At 44.8% G+C, this 23,001-nt stretch overlaps 1 protein-coding gene across 4 annotated transcripts in view; it reads left to right on the forward strand.

The window, feature by feature from the left end:
• MORC2 (MORC family CW-type zinc finger 2) overlaps positions 1-23,001 on the forward strand; it is a 119,834-nt gene that overhangs the window by 19,538 nt on the left and 77,295 nt on the right. For all 4 annotated transcript variants that reach the window (XM_040416716.1, XM_040416717.1, XM_040416714.1 and 1 more), the window contains exons 5-7: positions 8,357-8,425; positions 14,888-14,978; positions 16,014-16,122. In XM_040416716.1, the coding sequence (XP_040272650.1) occupies positions 8,357-8,425; positions 14,888-14,978; positions 16,014-16,122 (269 nt within the window). The remainder of the gene's footprint in view (positions 1-8,356; positions 8,426-14,887; positions 14,979-16,013; positions 16,123-23,001) is intronic.

Raw genomic sequence — 23,001 nt, forward strand, 5'->3', positions numbered from 1 at the left:
AAGCCAAAAGTGCGCGCTTTTGGTGGTGCTCCGGCTCCCCCATGTGGCGATCGGAGGAGCTGGAGCTTGTATGCAGCAGCCCCTGTCTTTGTGAATGACAGGTTGCTGCTGCATAGTATTTCCTATGGAGCCCTTGCCTGTAATAGGGCTCCATAGGAAACTAGTAAAATCATCATAGATTCCAATGCTAGTGCATTGGAGTTCCCTATGGGAACTATAAAAAGGTGTAAAAAAAAAGTAAGAAAAAAAATCTAAATCAAATCATCCCCCTTTTCTAAAAAAAAATAAAAAAAATACATATCATGGGTGTCGCGATGTGCAAAAACGCCCATAATATAAAAATATATTCCCCATACGGCAAACAGCAAAACTGAAAAAAGCGTCTAAATGGCCGATTCACCGTTTTTGGTCGCTTAATTTTCTACAAAAAAATTCAATAAAAAGTGATTAAAAAGTCATACGAACCCCAGAATGGTATCAATGAAAAGTTCAGATCGCCCCTGCAAAAAAAATGAGCACCCCATACAGCTCCGTACACATAATTACAAAAAAGTTATAGAGGTCAAAATATGGCGACATAAAAATAAAACAGATTCGCGAGAAAAACTATACATATTATGTATCGCCGGATTCGTACTGACCTGTAGAATAAAACTAACCGGTCAGTTTTATCGCACATTGAACGTCGTAAATAAAAAAAAAACTTAAAACTGTGGATGAATAGCTTTTTTTTTTTTTTTTTTGCAATTTCACCCCATTTGGAATTTTTTTCCCGCTTCCCACTACATCATATGCAATATTAAATGGTGGCTTTAGAAAGTACAACTTGTCCCGCGAAAAACAAGCCCTCATATGGCTATGTGAACACACAAATAAAGAATGTTACCCTGCCTCCGTAAAAGGAAAACTCAAAAAAAAAACTCCAGGAGTGAAAGGGTTAATTTAATTATTGTATAGATCATGCAAATAATAATCCAGTAAAGAATTATGACATTTACTTACATAGACTAGAGGCACCTAAAGTTCAAAGTGTACTTAGTTCTGGTGGACATGTATGCTTAACCACCTCCGGACCGCCTAACGCAGGATCGCGTTCCGGAGGTGGCAGCCCTGCGCAGAGTCACGCATATATGCGTCATCTCGCGATGACCGAGATTTCCTGTGAACGCGCGCACACAGGCGCGCGCGCTCACAGGAACGGAAGGTAAGAGAGTTGATCTCCAGCCTGCCAGCGGCGATCGTTCGCTGGCAGGCTGGAGATGTGTTTTTTTTTAACCCCTAACAGGTATATTAGATGCTGTTTTGATAACAGCGTCTAATATACCTGCTACCTGGTCCTCTGGTGGTCCCCTTTGTTTGGATCGACCACCAGAGGACACAGGTAGCTCAGTAAAGTCCCACCAAGCACCACTACACTACACTACACCCCCCCCCCCCCCCCCCCGTCACTTATTAACCCCTTATTAGCCCCTGATCACTCCTGATCACCCCATATAGACTCCCTGATCACCCCCCTGTCATTGATCACCCCCCTGTCATTGATTACCCCCCTGTAAAGCTCCATTCAGATGTCCGCATGATTTTTACGGATCCACTGATAGATGGATCGGATCCGCAAAACGCATCCGGACGTCTGAATGAAGCCTTACAGGGGCGTGATCAATGACTGTGGTTATCACCCCATATAGACTCCCTGATCACCCCCCCTGTCATTGATTACACCCCTGTCATTGATCAACCCCCTGTAAAGCTCCATTCAGACGTCCGCATGATTTTTACGGATCCACTGATAGATGGATCGGATCCGCAAAACGCATCCGGACGTCTGAACGAAGCCTTACAGGGGCGTGATCAATGACTGTGGTGATCACCCCATATAGACTCCCTGATCACCCCCCTGTAAAGCTCCATTCAGATGTCCGCATGATTTTTACGGATGCACTGATAGATGGATCCGATCCGCAAAACCCATCCGGACGTCTGAATGAAGCCTTACAGGGGCATGATCAATGACTGTGGTGATCACCCCATATAGACTCCCTGATCACCCCCCTGTAAAGCTCCATTCAGATGTCCGCATGATTTTTACGGATGCACTGATAGATGGATCCGATCCGCAAAACGCATCCGGACGTCTGAATGAAGCCTTACAGGGGCATGATCAATGACTGTGGTGATCACCCCATATAGACTCCCTGATCACCCCCCTGTAAAGCTCCATTCAGATGTCCGCATGATTTTTACGGATGCACTGATAGATGGATCCGATCCGCAAAACGCATCCGGACGTCTGAATGAAGCCTTACAGGGGCATGATCAATGACTGTGGTGATCACCCCATATAGACTCCCTGATCACCCCCCTGTAAAGCTCCATTCAGATGTCCGCATGATTTTTACGGATGCACTGATAGATGGATCGGATCCGCAAAACGCATCCGGACGTCTGAATGAAGCCTTACAGGGGCGTGATCAATGACTGTGGTGATCACCCCATATAGACTCCCTGATCACCCCCCTGTCATTGATTACCCCCCTGTCATTGATTACCCCCCTGTAAAGCTCCATTCAGACGTCCGCATGATTTTTACGGATCCACTGATAGATGGATCGGATCCGCAAAACGCATCCGGACGTCTGAATGAAGCCTTACAGGGGCATGATCAATGACTGTGGTGATCACCCCATATAGACTCCCTGATCACCCCCCTGTCATTGATCAACCCCCCTGTCATTGATCAACCCCCCTGTCATTGATCACCCCTCTGTAAGGCTCCATTCAGATATTTTTTTGGCCCAGGTTAGCGGAATTTTTTTTTTTTTTTCTTACAAAGTCTCATATTCCACTAACTTGTGTCAAAAAATAAAATCTCACATGAACTCACGGAATCCAAATGCGTAAAATTTTTTAGACATTTATATTCCAGACTTCTTCTCACGCTTTAGGGCCCCTAGAATGCCAGGGCAGTATAAATACCCCACATGTGACCCCATTTCGGAAAGAAGACACCCCCAGGTATTCCGTGAGGGGCATATTGAGTCCATGAAAGATTGAAATTTTTGTCCCAAGTTAGCGGAACGGGAGACTTTGTGAGAAAAAAATTAAAAATATCAATTTCCGCTAACTTGTGCCAAAAAAAATAAATTTCTATGAACTCGCCATGCCCCTCATTGAATACCTTGGGGTGTCTTCTTTCCAAAATGGGGTCACATGTGGGGTATTTATACTGCCCTGGCATTCTAGGGGCCCCAAAGCGTGAGAAGAAGTCTGGTATCCAAATGTCTAAAAATGCCCTCCTAAAAGGAATTTGGGCACCTTTGCGCAAAAAAGTGTCACACATCTGGTATCGCCGTACTCAGGAGAAGTTGGGGAATGTGTTTTGGGGTGTCATTTTACATATACCCATGCTGGGTGAGAGAAATATCTTGGTCAAATGCCAACTTTGTATAAAAAAATGGGAAAAGTTGTCTTTTGCCAAGATATTTCTCTCACCCAGCATGGGTATATGTAAAAAGACACCCCAAAACACATTCCCCAACTTCTCCTGAATACGGCGATACCACATGTGTGACACTTTTTTGCAGCCTAGGTGGGCAAAGGGGCCCATATTCCAAAGAGCACCTTTAGGATTTCACAGATCATTTACCTACTTACCACACATTAGGGCCCCTGGAAAATGCCAGGGCAGTATAACTACCCCACAAGTGACCCCATTTTGGAAAGAAGACACCCCAAGGTATTCCGTGAGGGGCATGGCGAGTTCCTAGAATTTTTTATTTTTTATTTTTTGTCACAAGTTAGTGGAAAATGCTTATTTTTTTATTTATTTTTTTTTTTCATACAAAGTCTCATATTCCACTAACTTGTGACAAAAAATAAAAAGTTCCATGAACTCACTATGCCCATCAGCGAATACCTTGGGGTCTCTTCTTTCCAAAATGGGGTCACTTGTGGGGTAGTTATACTGCCCTGGCATTCTAGGGGCCCAAATGTGTGGTAAGGAGTTTGAAATCAAATTCTGTAAAAAATGACCTGTGAAATCCGAAAGGTGCTCTTTTGAATATGGGCCCCTTTGCCCACCTAGGCTGCAAAAAAGTGTCACACATCTGGTATCTCCGTAATCGGGAGAAGTTGGGGAATGTGTTTTGGGGTGTCATTTTACATATACCCATGCTGGGTGAGAGAAATATCTTGGCAAAAGACAACTTTTCCCATTTTTTTATACAAAGTTGGCATTTGACCAAGATATTTATCTCACCCAGCATGGGCATATGTAAAAAGACACCCCAAAACACATTCCTCAACTTCTCCTGAATACAGAGATACCAGATGTGTGACACTTTTTTGCAGCCTAGGTGGGCAAAGGGGCCCACATTCCAAAGAGCACCTTTCGGATTTCACAGGTCATTTACCTACTTACCACACATTTGGGCCCCTAGAATGCCAGGGCAGTATAACTACCCCACAAGTGACCCCATTTTGGAAAGAAGAGACCCCAAGGTATTCGCTGATGGGCATAGTGAGTTCATGGAAGTTTTTATTTTTTGTCACAAGTTTGTGGAATATGAGACTTTGTATGAAAAAAAAAAATCATCATTTTCCACTAACTTGTGACAAAAAATAAAAAATTCTAGGAACTCGCCATGCCCCTCACGGAATACCTTGGGGTGTCTTCTTTCCAAAATGGGGTCACTTGTGGGGTAGTTATACTGCCCTGGTATTCTAGGGGCCCAAATGTGTGGTAAGGAGTTTGAAATCAAATTCAGGAAAAAATGAGGAGTGATATCCGAAAGGTGCTCTTTGGAATATGGGCCCCTTTGCCCACCTAGGCTGCAAAAAAGTGTCACACATCTGGTATCCCCGTACTCAGGAGAAGTTGAGGAATGTGTTTTGGGGTGTCTTTTTACATATACCCATGCTGGGTGAGATAAATATCTTGGTCAAATGACAACTTTGTATAAAAAAATGGGAAAAGTTGTCTTTTGCCAAGATATTTCTCTCACCCAGCATGGGTATATATAAAATGACACCCCAAAACACATTCCCCACCTTCTCCTGAGTACGGAGATACCAGATGTGTGACACTTTTTTGCAGCCTAGGTGGGCAAAGGGGCCCATATTCCAAAGAGCACCTTTCGGATTTCACAGGTAATTTTTTACAGAATTTGATTTCAAACTCCTTACCACACATTTGGGCCCCTAGAATGCCAGGGCAGTATAACTACCCCACAAGTGACCCCATTTTGGAAAGAAGAGACCCCAAGGTATTCGCTGATGGGCATAGTGAGTTCATAGAACTTTTTATTTTTTGTCACAAGTTAGTGGAATATGAGACTTTGTAAGAAAAAAAAATAAAAATAAATAAATCATAATTTTCCGCTAACTTGTGACAAAAAATAAAAAGTTCTATGAACTCACTATGCCCATCAGCGAATACTTTAGGGTGTGTACTTTCCGAAATGGGGTCATTTGTGGGGTGTTTGTACTGTCTGGCCATTGTAGAACCTCAGGAAACATGACAGGTGCTCAGAAAGTCAGAGCTGCTTCAAAAAGCGGAAATTCACATTTTTGTACCATAGTTTGTAAACGCTATAACTTTTACCCAAACCATTTTTTTTTTACCCAAACATTTTTTTTTTATCAAAGACATGTAGAACTATAAATTTAGAGCAAAATTTCTATATGGATGTCGTTTTTTTTTGCAAAATTTTACAACTGAAAGTGAAAAATGTCATTTTTTTGCAAAAAAATCGTTAAATTTCGATTAATAACAAAAAAAGTAAAAATGTCAGCAGCAATGAAATACCACCAAATGAAAGCTCTATTAGTGAGAAGAAAAGGAGGTAAAATTCATTTGGGTGGTAAGTTGCATGACCGAGCAATAAACGGTGAAAGTAGTGTAGGTCAGAAGTGTAAAAAGTGGCCTGGTCTTTCAGGGTGTTTAAGCACTGGGGGCTGAAGTGGTTAAAGGGGTTGTCCAGGTTATATTTTTTGGACCCGTTCTCCTAGATAGCTGAACGTCACATGACATCTGATGTCAGCTTCTTTCCCTGCTCTGATGTTCTTTGCACAAGCCTGAGGGAGCAGGTCTGCCTCTGTGCACAGGATGCCACTGTGAAGGTTGTGCTTGTTGAAGAGACAAGGCACGCCCCTCTTCAACAGCCCAGAATTGGTACCTTAAGATCTCCCATGCTTTTGGGGAAGAAAAGTCATCTTGAAAGTCCCTGCCTAGCCTTGCTCATATTTTAGAGGAAGCTGTTGATCAAAATCTGGATTTTTCCTGGTAAAAATAATCTCTTCTGCCAAACTGTAAACTTCACATACTATATGCAACAGCACAAAGCAGCACGTAAATGGAAACCTGCAACTTTTATGGAAGATTGTGATTGTATTTAAATCTTAAAAGGTCTTTTTCTAGGTTTTCATGTAGATTATGCAGACCTACCAAAAACATCACAAGAGTTCTAATCTCATAATATTTAAACTTTTTTTTTTTTTTAATGCTTTTTTTGAAACACACAAAATGCAAAAGAATACATTTCACCTGCATGCCAAGATACATTCAAAGTAAAATCTATGGGGGAAATATATTTAACTGGTGCAAAGAAACTGACGTAGATGCCCACAACAACCAATCAGATTGATGCTTTCTTTAAATCAGATGTTTCTTTATTAACATTTTCCAGTCTTATTTTATCACATTACCATGATATTTTGTAGACCACAGATGTATCGTTATCTGTCATATATAATATATACATTATATTACACATATCTACATAAGACATGGCATAAATCCACATATAAACTCTGGTATCAAAAGTATTTTCAATGTGAGTACAATTATCCATCCTAAACAAATAAACCTATACCTCCCCCCCCCCCCCCCCTCCCTAATCCCTTTAAGGCAGGACACACTCTTAAAACATCTTCCTTAGTCATCACTCTCGGGGTGTCGGCACCACATTACTCCTAAATAAGCCATCCACCATCATCTAATTCCAATCAGCGATGTTCCATATAACATCACAGTCCATCATCAATCTTCCCATACAGCCACATTCTAATTCCAGGTAACCCCCTCACTATCAGGCTTCTATAAATGCACCACACACCTGCTACCATCCGATATTCCATATATATCATCCATTCTCACTGCATTCACCTTGTCATAGAGAAAGTCCTTGTAAGTGCCAGCCAGGAGCTACAGCACCCAGAGTTATCAATCCAGCTGCCCCAGATTGCTTCGAATTTGGACAGACACTTCCTTTTTTGATATACTCCTCTTTCTAAGCAAATCACAGTATTTAATCTAGCAACATATTCTGATATATCAGGAGGTATGGGCTGGATCCACTTTGCTGCCAATGTTTTCCTAGCTTGATATAGCATTCTCCCTATTCCAGTAATTATAACAGACTGTAAATTATTATCTGGTACCAGGCCTAATACACACAGTTTGGGATCCAACTTAAAACTAGCACTATATACTTTGTTCACCAGATGTAGTATTGCTTTCCAATAAGATGACAGTGATGAACATGACCACATCATGTGTAAAAGGTCAGCTTTATCACTTCCACACAGATTGATCCTTTCATTTTCCAAAGGAGCTCTGAAAAATAAAAGGTGGAATCGGGTTGCTTTGGGCAGCTAATAAGCCAGTTTTCAGTTGTACTAGTTTTGATAAATCTCCCCTTATTTATATTTTAAAAAAATTAATTATTTAGAAGCAAAATCAACCAAAATGTCCCACAAAAACACAAAGAAGCTCATAAACCCAACAGATGAGATTTTGCTCCAGTGTAACAGCATCGCAATTGAACACTGAGTATGAGCAAATTCAGGCAAAACAAGAGAAAAGAAAAAAAGAGTGGAGAAGGGAAGAAAAAACAAAGACACAAAGAAAAAAATAAACTCAATTCTTTTTTAAAAACACTTTAGATACAAGTCAGAGTAAATATTAAGATAAAAAGTACTTATTATATTACAACAAACAATATTTTACATTCTAAACAAATTCCCAATTACCTGATCTCAATATTCCAATCCACAGCACATTCATTGCCAACAATAGTGTAATGTTATAAATTACAGTGTGGCTGGTGTGTACAATGCAGTTTCAAATCCTCTGCACTAGAATCAATGGAAACACTAAGAGCCAAGACTTATCGCTAGAACTAATTGGACAGTCAGCGCCTGGCATTGTCTCAAATCACATTTTGCATCAACTTTGTCAGGAAGTGTTCATTTATTTTTTGTTTAACCTTTAAAGTTATTTATTGCCTTTTGTTGTTTGCAAAATCTAATGTGTGCTGTGATTTTTCATTTTTATGTTGAAATGTGTCACCTGCAGTGCAAAGAGAAGAATTGAGAGGAGGTTTCATGCTTTGCTTTCTTGATGATGGAACAGGGATGGACCCAAGTAAGATAAATACTTTCATGTTTCTTTTGTATTTTAGTAACCCATGTATTGAAGTCTTAACCCCATAAGGACCCGTGCCGTACAATCAGCGGCAGGGGTCCGGCAGTCACTGATAGCCAGACCCCTGCTGTATGCGCCGGCATCGGTGAAAACACCAATGCCGGCACATTAACCCTTGATGTGCCGCGGCATGCACAATATCTGTAGAGGGAGGGAGCTGCCATCGGGTCCCTGCGCTGCTGTGACGGGGTCCCGATGGCAGGGAAGGCAGCCCAATGCCTTCGTTAGGCATCATGGCTGCCTTCCATAGGCAAGCAGGCTGTAAGCGTATTACAGTGTGTAATACTCACAGCTAATGCATGACAATACAGAAGTATTGTGATGCATTGTAAAGGGGATCAGACCTCAAAAAATTGAAGTCCCAAAGAAAGAAAGAAAGAAAGTGAAAAAAAAAAGTGTCCTTTTCCCAAAATAAAGTAATTATTATTTTTTTAAATAAGGAAAAAAGAAAAGTGCATATTAAGTATCGCCGCGTCCGTATCGACCGGCTCTATAAAAATATCACATTACCTAACCCCTCAGGTGAACACCGTCAAAAAAATAAAATAAAAACTGTGCTTAAAAAAAACATTTTTTTGTCAACTTACATCACAAAAAGTGCAACACCAAGCAATCAAAATGGTGTATGCCCCCCAAAATAGTACCAATCTAACCGTCACCTCATCCCGCAAAAAAAATGAGCCCCTACCTAAGACAATCGCCCAAAAAAAAACAAAAAAACTATTGCTCTCATACTATGAAGACACTAAAACTTGATTTATTTATTTTTGTTTCAAAAATGATATTTGTCATGGTTTCAATTGTCTGGGTACAGTGCTTGCACTGTGCCTTTAAAAATTCTCCTCCAACCTGGATGGCTCTCTGTATTTCTTCTTCCTTGGTTAGAAGAAAGTCTGAAAACCCTGCTGTAATGATTCAAAGAAGTGCACACGACTTCCTTTGTTCTTTGAATCAGGCAGAATGCTCCCCTTTTATTAAAAACCACACATCTTATATAACCCTGGACACAGCAGGGCACAAAGAGATAAAACATTGTAGCCACTCCCTGGTGCCTCTGAGTCTGACAGATAGGGAAGCTTCAGATTTCTGACTTCCTTATCTCTCAGATATGTAAGGCCGCTAAGGGGGGGGGGGGGGGGGGATGGATACACAGAAATACAACACATTTCCCTTTAGGTGGACAAGTAACATGGTCCTGGGACAGAAGGACACATAGGAGCACACAGGGCAAGTCAATAGGGGGGTGGGGGGGCAAAGGGCAACCAACAAAGTCTTAAAGTCACGGCGCTCCGTGACAATTTTATTGTGTAAAACTTAAATAAATAAATAAAAAAGTATACATATTAGGTATCGCCGCGTCCGTAAGAACCTGCTGTATAAAATATCACATGACTTAACCTCTCAGGTAAAAAGTGTGTCAAAAAAGCCATTTTTTTTTGTCACCTTACATTACAAAAAGTCAATGTCATATGCACCCCAAAATAGTACCAATCAAAACGTTTTCTCATACCGAAAAAAATGAGCCTCCTACATAAGACAGTCGCCCAAAAAAAAAAAATATATGGCTTTCAGAATATAGAGACACAAAAATTTATATTTTTTCAAAAATGCTTTATTATGTAAAACTGAAACAAACAACCCCAAAAAGTAGTCCTATTTGGTATTGTCACGTCCAAATACCACATGATCTAACCTGTCAGATGAACATTGTAAATAACAAAAAATAAAAACTGTGCCAAAACATCTATATTTTGTTACCCTGCCTCACAAAAAGTGTAACCAAAAATCATATGTACCCTAAAATAGTTCCAACAAAACTGTCACCTTATCCCATAGTTTCCAAAATGGGGTCACTTTTTTGGAGTTTCTACTCTAGGGGTACATCAGGGGGTCTTCAAATGTGACATGGCAAACTAAAATTATCCCAGTGAAATCTGGCTTCCAAAAACCATATGGCGTTCCTTTCCTTCTGCGCCCTGCCTTGTGCCTGTACAGCAGTTTACAATCACATATGGGGTGTTTCTGCAAACGACAGAATCAAGGCAGTAAATATTGAGTTTTGTTTGGCTGTTAACCCTTGCTTTGTTACTGTAAAAAATGGATTAAAATGGAAAATCTGCCAAAAAGTGAAATTCTGAAATTTCATCTACATTTTTCCTTTAATTTTGTGGAACACCTAAAGGGTTAAGAAAGTTTGCAAAGGAGTGTAGTTTCTAAAATGGGTGGTTTCTATTATGTAAGCCTCACAAAGTGACTTCAGACCTCAACTGGTCCTTAAAAAGTGGGTTTTGAAAAGCCTTTTAACGTCCCAAAAAAAGAAAATGTCAGTTACAAAATGATCCAAACATGAAGTGGACATCTGGGAAATGTAAAGTAATAACTAATTTAGGGGGTATCAATTTTAAAAGCAGAGAAATAGAAATTTAGAAAATTGCTAATTTTTCAAAATTTTTGGTAAATTCTGTATTTATTTTTTTTATAAATAAAAATGAAATATTTTGACTCAAATTTACCACTGTCATGAAGTACAATATGTGACGAGAAAACAATCTCAGAATGGCCTGGATAAGTAAGAGTTTTAAAGTTATCACCACATAAAGTGACACATGTCAGATTTGCAAAAAATGGCCTGGTCCTTAAAGAGGACCTTTCATCTGGCAAAACATTGTGAACTAAGTGTCATGATCTGTACAGCGGCGCCCAGGTATCTCACTGCACTTACTATTATCCCTGGGCGCCGCTCCGTTTTCCTGATATGCCCTCTGGTATGTTTGGTCACTTGGTTATAGTAGGAGGAGACTTAGGGGACTTGGTTATAGTAGGAGGAGACCTCCTGGGCGTCTCCTTCTCCTAGGCTGTAGCGCTTGCCAATCGCCATAGTAAGTGCAGTGAGATCCCTGGGCGCCGCTGTACAGATCATGACACTTAGTTCACAATCTTTTGCCAGATGAAAGGTCCTCTTTAAGGTGAAAAATGTCAGGGTCCTTAAGGGGTTAAAGGGGTTGTCTCACTTCAGCAAATGGCATTTATCATGTAGAGAAAGTTAATACAAGGCACTTACTAATGTATTGTGATTGTCCATATTGCTCCTTTTGCTGGATGGATTAATTTTTCCATGGTTACGACCACCTTGTAATCCAGTAGCAGTGGCCATGATTGCACACTAGAGAAAAAAAGGATGGACTATGTGCACTCCTGCGGTCCCAGCCACATGTGAGCCTGGAGCTTTTTCCTAAATTGTGCAAGCATGGCCATCGCTGCTGGTTTGCAGGGTGGTCATAACCATGGAAACGAGCAGTGTATAAGGAAGCAGGAAGGAAGCAATATGGACAATAACAATACATTAGTAAGTGCCTTGTATTAACTTTCTCTACATGATAAATACGATTTGCTGAAGTGACACAGCCACTTTAATCTCATGTTATAAAGTAATGGCGTACCACTGTAATATGACATCACTTCATGATCGTCTAGAGTCCAACCTCTGGGACCTCCACCAGTTCTGAGAATGGAGAATGCTATTCCCTGCAGTGGTAATCCATCGCATGGCCCTTCATTCTCAGGATCCGTGCGAGTCCCAGATATCCGACCCCTACTGATTGTAGACTAGAGATATACTATTAATTAGTAAGATGGAAATGACCTTTGTAATTTTTCTGTAATAACTGAAAGCAATTCTTAAGTGTACCTATCATCATTTCATGAAACTTTTGATGTGTCAAAGTGAGGTTCATAGAATGTCTTGTGAGTCTCTACACTGCTCTGCTTGCTCTCAGAGGAGATTCACTCTAAAGAGCATCTGTCACCATGGTCAACTCTATTAAACTAGGCCTGGTAGGGTTGATCATGGCGACTAAAATGAGCTCTCTTTCTCTGCGATGGGAATTACAGATGCAGCGAATTTCTTACTTTTCATTACATGTAAAAAGGTGCCCGAAGCACAGAGGGGCTGGCATAGTCCCTCGGAGCACTGCTTCACCTCCACCACTCCCTGTTGCCACTTCTCCCTGTGAGATCGACACGGCCAGGCATTCCCACTGCTCCGATGCATAGCCTTGAAATCTTGCACGTGTGTGCTGGTGGCAGTACCATGTGCAGGGACACTTACTCCGAAATCTTCAATGTGCCAGTACATGTGCGAGATTTCAGGGCCAGACAATAGAGCAGTGAGGATGCCTGACCCTGTTAATCTCAATTGGAGGAGGAGTGGCAATAGGGAGAGGCAGAAGTGAAGCAGTGCTCCGAGCACCTCATTTGCATATTACAAAAAGGATTTCTCTGCAATTCCGATTGCAAAGAAAAATCTAGTCCTCTAATCCTCAGAAATGCTTCTTTCTATTTTTAAGAAGTACACCATGAACTGGGCCATAGATTTTGCAGCGTCATCACTACTGGCTCTGAAATCTCAGGGATCAGACGGGGGAGTCTTGCAGCCTAAGGCTACTTTTACACTTGCGTTCGGGGTTCCGCTTGTGAGTTCCGTTTGAAGGCTCTCACAAGCGGCCCCGAACGGATCCGTACTGCCCCAATGCATTCTGAGTGGATGTGGATCCGCTCAGAATGCATCAGTTTGGCACCGTTTGGCCTCCGCTCTGCTCAGCAGGCGGACACCCGAACGCAGCTTGCAGCGTTTTCGTGTCCGCCTGGCCGTGCAGAGCCAAACGGATCCGTCCAGACTTACAATGCAAGTCAATGGGGACGGATCCGTTTTGACGTTGACACAATATGGTGCAATTTCAAACGGATCCGTCCCCCATTGACTTTCAATGTAAAGTCAGGAGTCCCTATTAATATACCATCAGATCGGAGTTTTCTCCAATCCGATGGTATATTTTAACTTGAAGCAGCCCCATCACCATGGGAACGCCTCTATGTTAGAATATACCATCGGATTTGAGTTAGATCGTGAAACTCAGATCCGACAGTATATTCTAACACAGAGGCGTTCCCATGGTGATGGGGACGCTTCAAGTTAGAATATACTGAGAACTGTGTACATGACTGCCCCCTGCTGCCTGGCAGGTGCTGCCAGGCAGCAGGGGGCAGACCCCCCCCCCCCTTCCTGTATTTAACTCATTGGTGGCCAGTGCGGCCCCCCCTCCCTCCCCAGTATTAAATGTGACCAGTGCGGCCCCCCTCCCTCTATATTCATTGGTGGCCAGTGCGGCCCCCCCTCCCTCCCTAGTATTAAATGTGACCAGTGCGGCCCCCCTCCCTCTATATTCATTGGTGGCCAGTGCGGCCCCCCCTCCCCAGTATTAAATGTGTCCAGTGCGGCCCCCCTCCCTCTATATTCATTGGTGGCCAGTGCGGATTCCCAGTTAATGTGACCAGTGCGGCCTCCCCTCTCCCCCCCCCCTTAATTAAAATCACCCCCCCCATCATTGGTGGCAGCGGAGAGTACCGATCGGAGTCCTAGTTTAAATCGCTGGGGCTCTGATCGGTTACCATGGCAGCCAAGACGCTATTGCAAAGGTCTGTGCGGCGCATTGCGATCGGTACTCTCCGCTGCCACCAATGATGGGGGGGGAGGGTGATTTTAATTAGGGGGGTGGGGGGGTGGGAAGAGGGGAGGCCGCACTGGTCACATTTAATATTGGGAATCCGCACTGGCCACCAATGAATATAGAGGGAGGGGGGCCGCACTGGTCACATTTAATACTGGGGAGGGGGGGCCGCACTGGCCACCAATGAATATAGAGGGAGGGGGGCCGCACTGGTCACATTTAATACAGGGGAGGGAGGGGGTCTGCCCCCTCCTGCCTGGCAGCACCTGATCTCTTACAGGGGGCTATGATTCGCACAATAATTGTGCGGATCACAGCCCCCTGTAAGAGATCGGGTGCTGCCAGGCAGCAGGGGGCAGTTATGTACACAGTTCTTTTAGTATATTCTAACTTGAAGCGTCCCCATAACCATGGGAACGCTTCTGTGTTAGAATATACTGTCGGATCTGAGTTTTCACGAAGTGAAAAATCAGATCTGAAATAAACAGTTATGCAGACGGATCTGTTCTGAACGGATGCAAGCGTTTGCATTATAGGAGCGAATCCGTCTGTACAGACACCAGACGGATCCGCTCCTAACGCAAGTGTGAAAGTAGCCTTACTGGTGTAGCGATAGTGTGCCAAACGGAGCTCTGTAAACCTTATTTGCATAAAAAAAAAACATTTCTCACGGATTTTCACAAGAAAGTTGTGGTTTTGTTTTAGGGTTCCTGCCCTACTTGGTGGTATGCTTATTTTGAAACCACTTTTGGAGGTGACAGACTCCCTTTAAGTTTTTATAACACGTTAAACTTGTATAGTCAAATATTTTGTCATATTTGCTCTTATATATTTTTCAAGTAGTAAATTATGTGCAATCATGTTAAATTATTATAATTCACTTATTTTGTAATAGGTGAGGCCGCCAGCGTAATCCAGTTTGGACGTTCTGCTAAAAGAACTCCGGAGTCTATTCAAATTGGACAGTATGGAAATGGATTGAAATCGTAAGTATCTGTTTATAGCAGCTGTTAATGATTTTGCATTGAGAACAAAGTGCAAAAATAATTACGGCAGCTAAAAAATATGCCTTATAAAAAGAATCCTTCGCCAGTTCTGACGATGCTAAACTAGAATCAAGTAGGGTCTGCGGAGAGTAGTACAAATATACCTTTTGTGGAGCTTTTATTATCAAGAGTAGTGAGAATTATGAACTTTTATTCTGGCAGATTCTGGTCCTTAAAGGGGTTGTCTCACTTCAGCAAATTGCCTTGATTATGTAGAGAAAGTTAATACAAGGCACTTACTAATGTATTTTTATTGTCCGTATTGCTTCATTAACAAGAACAGGGGTTAAGAAGAACTAATTGCAATCTATTCTGGGAGATGTAGATGCTTGATGAGCTTCTAACCACCCACACAAAATTTTAAAGGGGTTAACCGGTAATTACTATTGATGACCTATCCCTTTGTGAGCTCTCCGGCCTCTTCCTAGATCATGTGGTGTCACCGTACATTAGTCACATGGTCTATTTGCAGCTCCGCCCCATTCAAGTCAATGGGGCTAAACTGCAGTACCAAACACTATACAGTGTATGGCGCTGTGCTTGGAAGGTTGCCGGGAGTTGCAGCGCTCACCAGATTTCCAGCGCAGCAGCTCCTTGAAACAGCTGATCAGCAGGGGTGCCAGAACTTGGGCCCCTGCCGATGTGATAATAATGACCCTGAGAATAGGTCATCATTATCTTTACCTGAATAACCCCTTTAAATTTGTGGGGTAGGCCATTTAAGTAGTTTATTCCTTACTATTTTTTGCCTCTTTAAAAGTTCGTAAGCTTTTATTTTCTTTATGGTTCCTGCATATTAGTATTTTATATTCTTCCATCAATTAATTTTTACATGATTACTTACAATCTCATTTTAAACTATGCTACAAACATATGATCAGGGATGCAGCATATGGACAACCTGAAGAAAATATGATCTAATACGCATGAAATTTTATATATATTTGCTGTTTACCCAGTTCTGTTTTTATCTAGTGGCTCTATGAGAATTGGAAAAGATTTCATTCTTTTTACGAAGAAGGGAGATACAATGACCTGCCTCTTTATGTCTCGTACTTTTCACGAAGAAGAAGGAATTGATGAGGTTTGTAGCTTATACATGTATGTGCTCATATATTCCTAATCCTAAAGTGGAATTCCTAATGTGGAATTAAACCTTGAAATAAATAGATTATTTTATAAGGCCTCATGCCCGAATCCTTATTTTTCATCTACTATTTTTATGCTGAGAGGCATAATGGCTGACGAGAGGCATGGGGCTCTTATCAGAGGTCTGATTGGGGGTCATTTACATTGGGGTCTGAGCTGAGGTCTGATTTGAGGTCTTATTGGGGTCTTATTAACATTGGGGGTCTGATTGAGGCTGTCAGCTGAGGTCTGATTAACATTGGGGGGTCTGATTGGTGGTCTGACCTGAAGTGTAATGAAAAATATTCTTTCTTATTGTCCTCCTCTAAAACCTAGGTGCGTCTTATAGGGCAAAAAATAAGGTACTTTTCCTTCTGCTCGTGCTGGACTGGGGCAAAACAGTTAGGGGGTTACATGATAAATGTTTAAAGATTTGCCTAAAAGTGACTTAGAAATCTGGTAAAATTGGGAGTACTTCTTAACCACCTCAGGACCGCCGTACGCAGGATTGCGTCCTGGCGGCGGCCCTGTTATTCCTCCTGGACGCGCTGGCGCGTCCTCTCGCGAGAGGCGAGATTTCCTGTGAACGCGCGCACACAGGAGCGCGCGTTCACAGGAACCGGAGGTAAACGAGTACATCTACAGCCTGCCAGCGGCGATCGTTTGCTGGCAGGCTGTAGATGCGATTTTTTTTTTTAACCCCAAAAAGGTATATTAGGCTACATTCACACGTCCGTGGTGTGTTGCGGACCCGCAAATCGGGTCCGCAACACACCAGCCCGTCACCCCCATAGAAATGCCTATTTTTGTCCGCAAGCTGCGGACAAGAATAGGACATGCTCTATCTTTTTGCGGAGCTGCGGGCCCAAAATCGGGGCCGCGCTCCGCAATTGCGGCTGCAGACAGCACACTGTGTGCTGTCCGCATCCATTCCGTCCCCATAGAGAATGAATGGGCCCACACCCATTCCGCAAAATTGCGGAGAGGATGCGGACCCATTTTGCGGACGTGTGAATGGAGCCTTAGACGCTGTTTTGATAACAGCGTCTAATATACCTGCTACCTGGTCCTCTGGTGGTCCCTTTTGCTTGGATCGACCACCAGAGGACACAGGCCGCTTTGTAAAGTAGCACCAAACACCACTACACTACACCCGCCCCCCCCCCCCCCCCCGTCACTTATTAACCCCCTGATCACCCCATATAGACTCCCTGATCACCCCCCTGTCATTGATCACCCCCCTGTAAGGCTCCATTCAGACGTCCGTATGTGTTTTGCGGATGCACGGATCCGCAAAACACTGACACCGCGGATCCGCAAAACACGGACACCGGCAATGTGCTTTCCACAAGAATAGGACATGTTCTATAGGCTCTACAAAAAACGCAGTGTTCGCCCGATCAGGCCTGATCTTGTGCGCACACTTGCGTTCAGTCCGTCCCACCGCAGTGACAGAATATTTTTTTTTTCTGATCACTGCAAAAACAATTTTTTTTTTCTGATCACTGCAAAAACACCGTAAAATCGCTGCGGCGCTATAAAAAGATCACTTTTAAGGGGCATGGCGAGTTCATAGAAGATTTATTTATTTTTTGTCACAAGTTAGTGGAAATTGTTTTTTTTTTCTTACAAAGTCTCATATTCCACTAACTTGTGACAAAAAATAAAATCTCACATGAACTCACTATACCCCCTCACGGAATCCAAATGCGTAATTTTTTTTTGACATTTATATTCCAGACTTTTTCTCAGGCTTTAGGGCCCCTAAAATGCCAGGGCAGTATAAATACCCCACAAGTGACCCCATTTTGGAAAGAAGACACCCCAAGGTATTCCGTGAGGGGTATAGTGAGTTCATGTAAAAAAAAATTTTTTGTCACAAGTTAGTGGAATATGAGACTTTGTAAGAAAAAAAATAATAAATAAATAATAAAAAATCATCATTTCTCGTGCATGGCATTGGGGGACACAGCACCATGGGTATATGTCCAACTACCACTAGGAGGCACTAGACACAAAAAGTGTTGGCTCCTCCCCGTTGGGCTATACCCTCTCCACAGGCACAAGGCTATCCAGTTTTTTGTCTAGTGTCCGTAGGAGGCAGACCTGTCCTGCTTTTTTTGCAGGTCCTGCTGTTTATTTTTTTATTTTATTCTTTTATTCTTTTTTTCTCTCTTCTGCAGGTCTCGGTGATCTCCACCGTTATACCTGCTGCATGCTGGGGCTCCATCGTGTTCCACTTTAGTTGCCCCGCCTGCAGGCTCGTACTTCTGTACCATCGCCGGTCACCCAGTCCCCACAGACTGCATCCGCAGTGGCTTGCCGGCATTCCCACGGTTCCCGTGTTGAGTCTGCCGAAGGGGTGACCCTGCGGCGCCCGAAGACATCAGATGGTGAGTACCCCCTGTCCCTGCCCCAGGGTTAGGTTCGCTCCTGTGGCCAGGGGGGTGGAATCCACCTTAGCTGGGGGTCCTGGGAAGCTTCCATCTTCCTCCACCTTTCTCTTACCCCTTGGTTGGTTTTTTCTCTCCTCCCTGGCCACACAGCTTCTCCTGGGCCTTCCCCACTACTTTAGTCCCCTGCTTTTGCAGGGACTAGGCCTCATCTTCCATGGCCCGTTCCCGGCTCCCAGGTGCTCTGTTTGCCCTGTTCCGCCCACCCCCAGGCGTCGCTCCCCCCCAGGCGTCGCTCCCCCCCACCTACCCTCCTCACCTAGTTTTGTGGGTCCGGAGGCCCCTCGGTCGGCCGCGATTTGCCCCGCCCCCCTCGCTCCATTCCCGGCCGCCTCATAAATCGAGGCCCCGGCTTTTGGGCCTGCTAGGCCGCAATCTTCCCGGCCCCTCCTCCTTGCTTCCCGGGCTTTTCTGACCCCGCCCGGCCCTCGGGAGGGGCTATCTCCTCCACACTTTACTGGTCTAACGTGGGTTATCTATCCAGTGGATAGATCCTCAGTTTTCAAAGAACTGCAGACCCCCTTTAAGTCATTGTCCTATGTACTGTGTGATGCAGCCTCTATAGCTGCTGCAGCACCTCTTTGGGGAACATGGCATCCGGGTCCAGATATGACAGCCTCTGCTGGCTGCTCTATGAGGGTCTCCTCTCCCAGCCTCTCCTCGGATCGCCACATGTGTTTTCACGTGCGTCCGCTGTCTACGAAGGCTGCCATGCGGTCGGCCTGTCCCTGCTTGTGTGCAGTACCTCTTCCCAGACCCCATTGTGTCCCCTGACCAAATCCTTTTGTGTAGGTCCGTCCTGAATGGTCTCCTTTTTTGTCAAAGCCATGGGAACCTTGTCCGACTCTCCCAATCTCTGGCGGAGTCGCTGGACCGCTACCTATCCAATTGTGGCCACCTATGCCCTCCCAGGGTCCTCCCTGCAGATGAGGCACGCTCAGATACCGGGTCCGGCAAGGGTAGCTCACAGTACAACCTCGGGTGGTCTCAACAGGATTCCACCCCTCCTCGGCATCCTCGGGTCCTCCCCAGGACAGGCCTGAGGCTGGTGACGAATCCTTTTCTGTCACCCCATCCGTTGCCTCTGGGGACACCTCTGCACCGATTCCCTCGGAACAGAGCATCAGGCGGTCTTCCTCCATACAGAAGCCCTCTGGGAGGTCAAGGCTAACGTACACGGAGGAACCTCTCCTACCCAGGGTTGGTACCCCCTCTAGTGGATTTTCGGATGGCGCTCCCCTGACTGCACAGGTATTCAACCGCACAGGTAAGGCAGCCATCCCCGTGTTTAGCATACTGAGTCACCTACTTGGTGTCTCTGGTACGTACGCCTTCTCCTTAACAGGGGGTACCTGCACCACTGCCATAGGCTGTACCTGACAAGCCTTCCTGGTTCCCCTATACCAGGGGCTATGCTCTACACATTTGAGAGTGTTTCCACCGGGTCCCCATCCTGGTGCTGGTGTTCGCCACTCTACCCTGTTCTAGGCAAGCTGATGCTTAGGCAAGCGCCTCCTGTAGGTTGGTAAGGAAAAGCAATTATATCTTGCTGTTTCCATCTGCCTTGCTCCTTTTCATAGCTAGAGTACCTACACCTTCTCCAGATGCTGAAGCCATTACTCCTGGCTGGCTCTATGGTGTTCCATGCGGCACTATTTCTCCCTTCCGGGCGAGATATACAGGCCGCCTTCAATTGCCGTGGCAATTGCACCTGTCTGTTCCCAGCCACTTTTCTCCTTTCATAGCTAGAGTACCTACACCATCTCCTGTTGCTGTAGCCGATACCTCTGGCTGGCGCTATGGTGTTCCATGCGGCACTATTTCTCCCTTCCGGGCGGGATATACCGGCCGCCTTCAATTGCCGTAGCAATTGCTCCTGTCTGTTCCCAGCCTTTTTTGCTCCCTTTTCATAGGTAGAGTACCTACACCATCTCCAGATGCTGTAGCCAATACCCCTGGCGGGCTCTATTGTGTTCCATGCGGCAACATTTCTCCCTACGGGCGAGATATAGAGGCCACTTTCAATTGCCGTAGAATTGCCTCTGTCTGGTTCTAGTCGGCACCAAGCTGCCACCTTGGTTCCTTCATAGGTAAAGTACCTGCACCATCTCCGGATGCTGTAGCTGTTGCTCCAGTCTGGCCTTATGGTGTACCATGTGGCATTTTCTTTCCCTTACCGGACGAGATATTGAGGCCTCCTCCAATTGCCGTGGCCATTGCACCTACCTCATCATAGTGTGCACTAAACAGCCATCTTACTCCCTTCATAAGTAGAGTTCCTGCACCGTCCCTGATGCTGCAGCCGTTACACCTGTCTGGCTCTATGGTGTACTATGCGGCCCTGTTTCCCTTTTTTTCAGGCGAAATAGAGGGCATTCTTCAGTTTCCATTTCACCTACTTGATTGTAGTGTGCACCTGTCTTGTTCTTTGTGGTACCGTGCGGCCCTATTTTCCCCTTTCCGGGTGGAATATAGGTACCATTGCTAACGCGGTAGCCGTTGCTCCTCTCTGGTTCTAGGGTGCACCATGTGGCCACATCTTAAAGGTAGTACCTCTACCATCTCCAGATGCTGTACCCATTACACCTGTCTGGTCGTATCTCTACACTACGCAGCCATATCTCTACTTTACAGGTTGAGTACCTGTACCCTCCAAATGCTGTCGCATTCCCAGATTCTGTGGCTATGTTTTCACTCTCCTTAGACATGCAGCCACTTTCCCTATATTTTAGGCGTGTGTTTGTATTACTCAGTGCTGGGCCCTATGGTGCAATCTGTGGCGCATACAGTTTCTGTATTACTGGGTGCTTTCTGCCCCCGGGTTCTAATCTGTGCTGCGGATGTTGGTTTCACCCTTTTGGTTCTTCCATACATCTCCACTCCGTTACTGTTGTGCTCAATGGTCTCCTTGTACTTCTCAGGGTACTGTCTACAACAGGCCATCCTGGTTCTGCATGTGCATGGTTACCATATCTGGCAGGGGTGGGCCAGCCCAACCCCCACCTTGTCGGTCTAGTGCTTCTTCTTGTAGCTCCAGTATATGGCTGATCTGTTCTGATCTGGCGGGTGGTCCACATACAACCACGCTCCCTACACCATGGCCAGGTGGTTGTTGGCCTTTGTGCTAGGGTTGCTCTTGTCATCTCTATAAGGTACTACGGTATGCTGCGCTCCGCGTTACCCCATGTTATAGAGCAGTACTCGCGTTGTTTCCTATTACAGAGCAGCCCATTCCTGGTGGAGTACAGGGATCTCCACTGGATCTTCTACCTTGTTGGGCACGTAGCTGGTGAGCATCGGCCGCTGCAGCAGTTTTCGGTCATCGCTGGATGTCCTCCGCCACATGGAAACCTTCTGGGGTCATCGGCATTTATCGTCGCTGGACGTCATCCCTGACTGGTCAGGGACAGGACCACTGAGCGCCACACACCTGTCTGGTAGGTAATTTTTTAGCTGATTGCTCTGGCATCGGACAGGGTCCCGTAGTTCCTTCTGGGTCCAGGTGTTCTCGGTATTCCCTTATATTCTCTGCTTAGTTGTACTACATGTCAGAGGGGCAGTCCTCTTGGACCTTGCCGTCGTCTGCACCTGTCAGGTACTTTCTCCCCCCTGGGAGTTTTCAGTACGCCGGTCGCGGCTGGTTTCTACATTTCTGTGTAGTCTCACCCGGCTATTTCATGGCGACTTCTGCATTCCTTATGCATAGATATGGATGTCTGTCAATTTAGTGGTACATCCCGAGCTGCTGTACTTGCCCTCTCTGGGACAATGTATACAGTTTGCTAGTCCCTGTTCTTGGAATGGCTAGTTGTCCATGGCCAATGTCCCTTCCCCTATGGTAGTTTCATTTCTCCTTTCCTGGATATTCTGGCGTGCGTTGTCTTCTGGTGGTTCAGCTCCTGGTTCCTTGTGAGCCCATTCCGGGTACTCCTTTCTGGAGTCCCTGTCCCCGTTCATTTGACCACTCAGGTTCTGCATGACAATCGTTTTTTTGGGGGGGTCGGGGCCTGGGTTGATTGTTCCCTTTATGGGTTCCAATAGCCTTGTGGTCCTCTTGGGATTCGTGTCTCTTTTCCCATCCTCCCACGTCAAGTACCTGGTATTGAGTGGTTTAGCGCTACGGTTTGCAATTCCGCCGTATGGTCTCCTTCGAGAGGGACCTCCTCCTGTTGTAGAACCTTTCCTCCTTAGGCTGTTTGGAGTACTCTCCTTCTACTTCCATGTCTTTCAGTCCAGTGTGTCCTGCTGAGATTTCCTGGGCCTGTATCTGGTTCCTTTTTTCCCTGATTCTTCACATGCCCAGAGTTTCCTCTGGTCTTACGCTTCACAGTGATATCTTGTTTTCAGAGGCTCTAGCCTCGTCTCCTGTTTTTGGGACGCAG

The sequence above is a fragment of the Bufo bufo genome, chromosome 2 (genome assembly GCF_905171765.1).
Source record: "Bufo bufo chromosome 2, aBufBuf1.1, whole genome shotgun sequence".
Classification (NCBI taxonomy): Eukaryota; Metazoa; Chordata; class Amphibia; order Anura; family Bufonidae; genus Bufo; species Bufo bufo.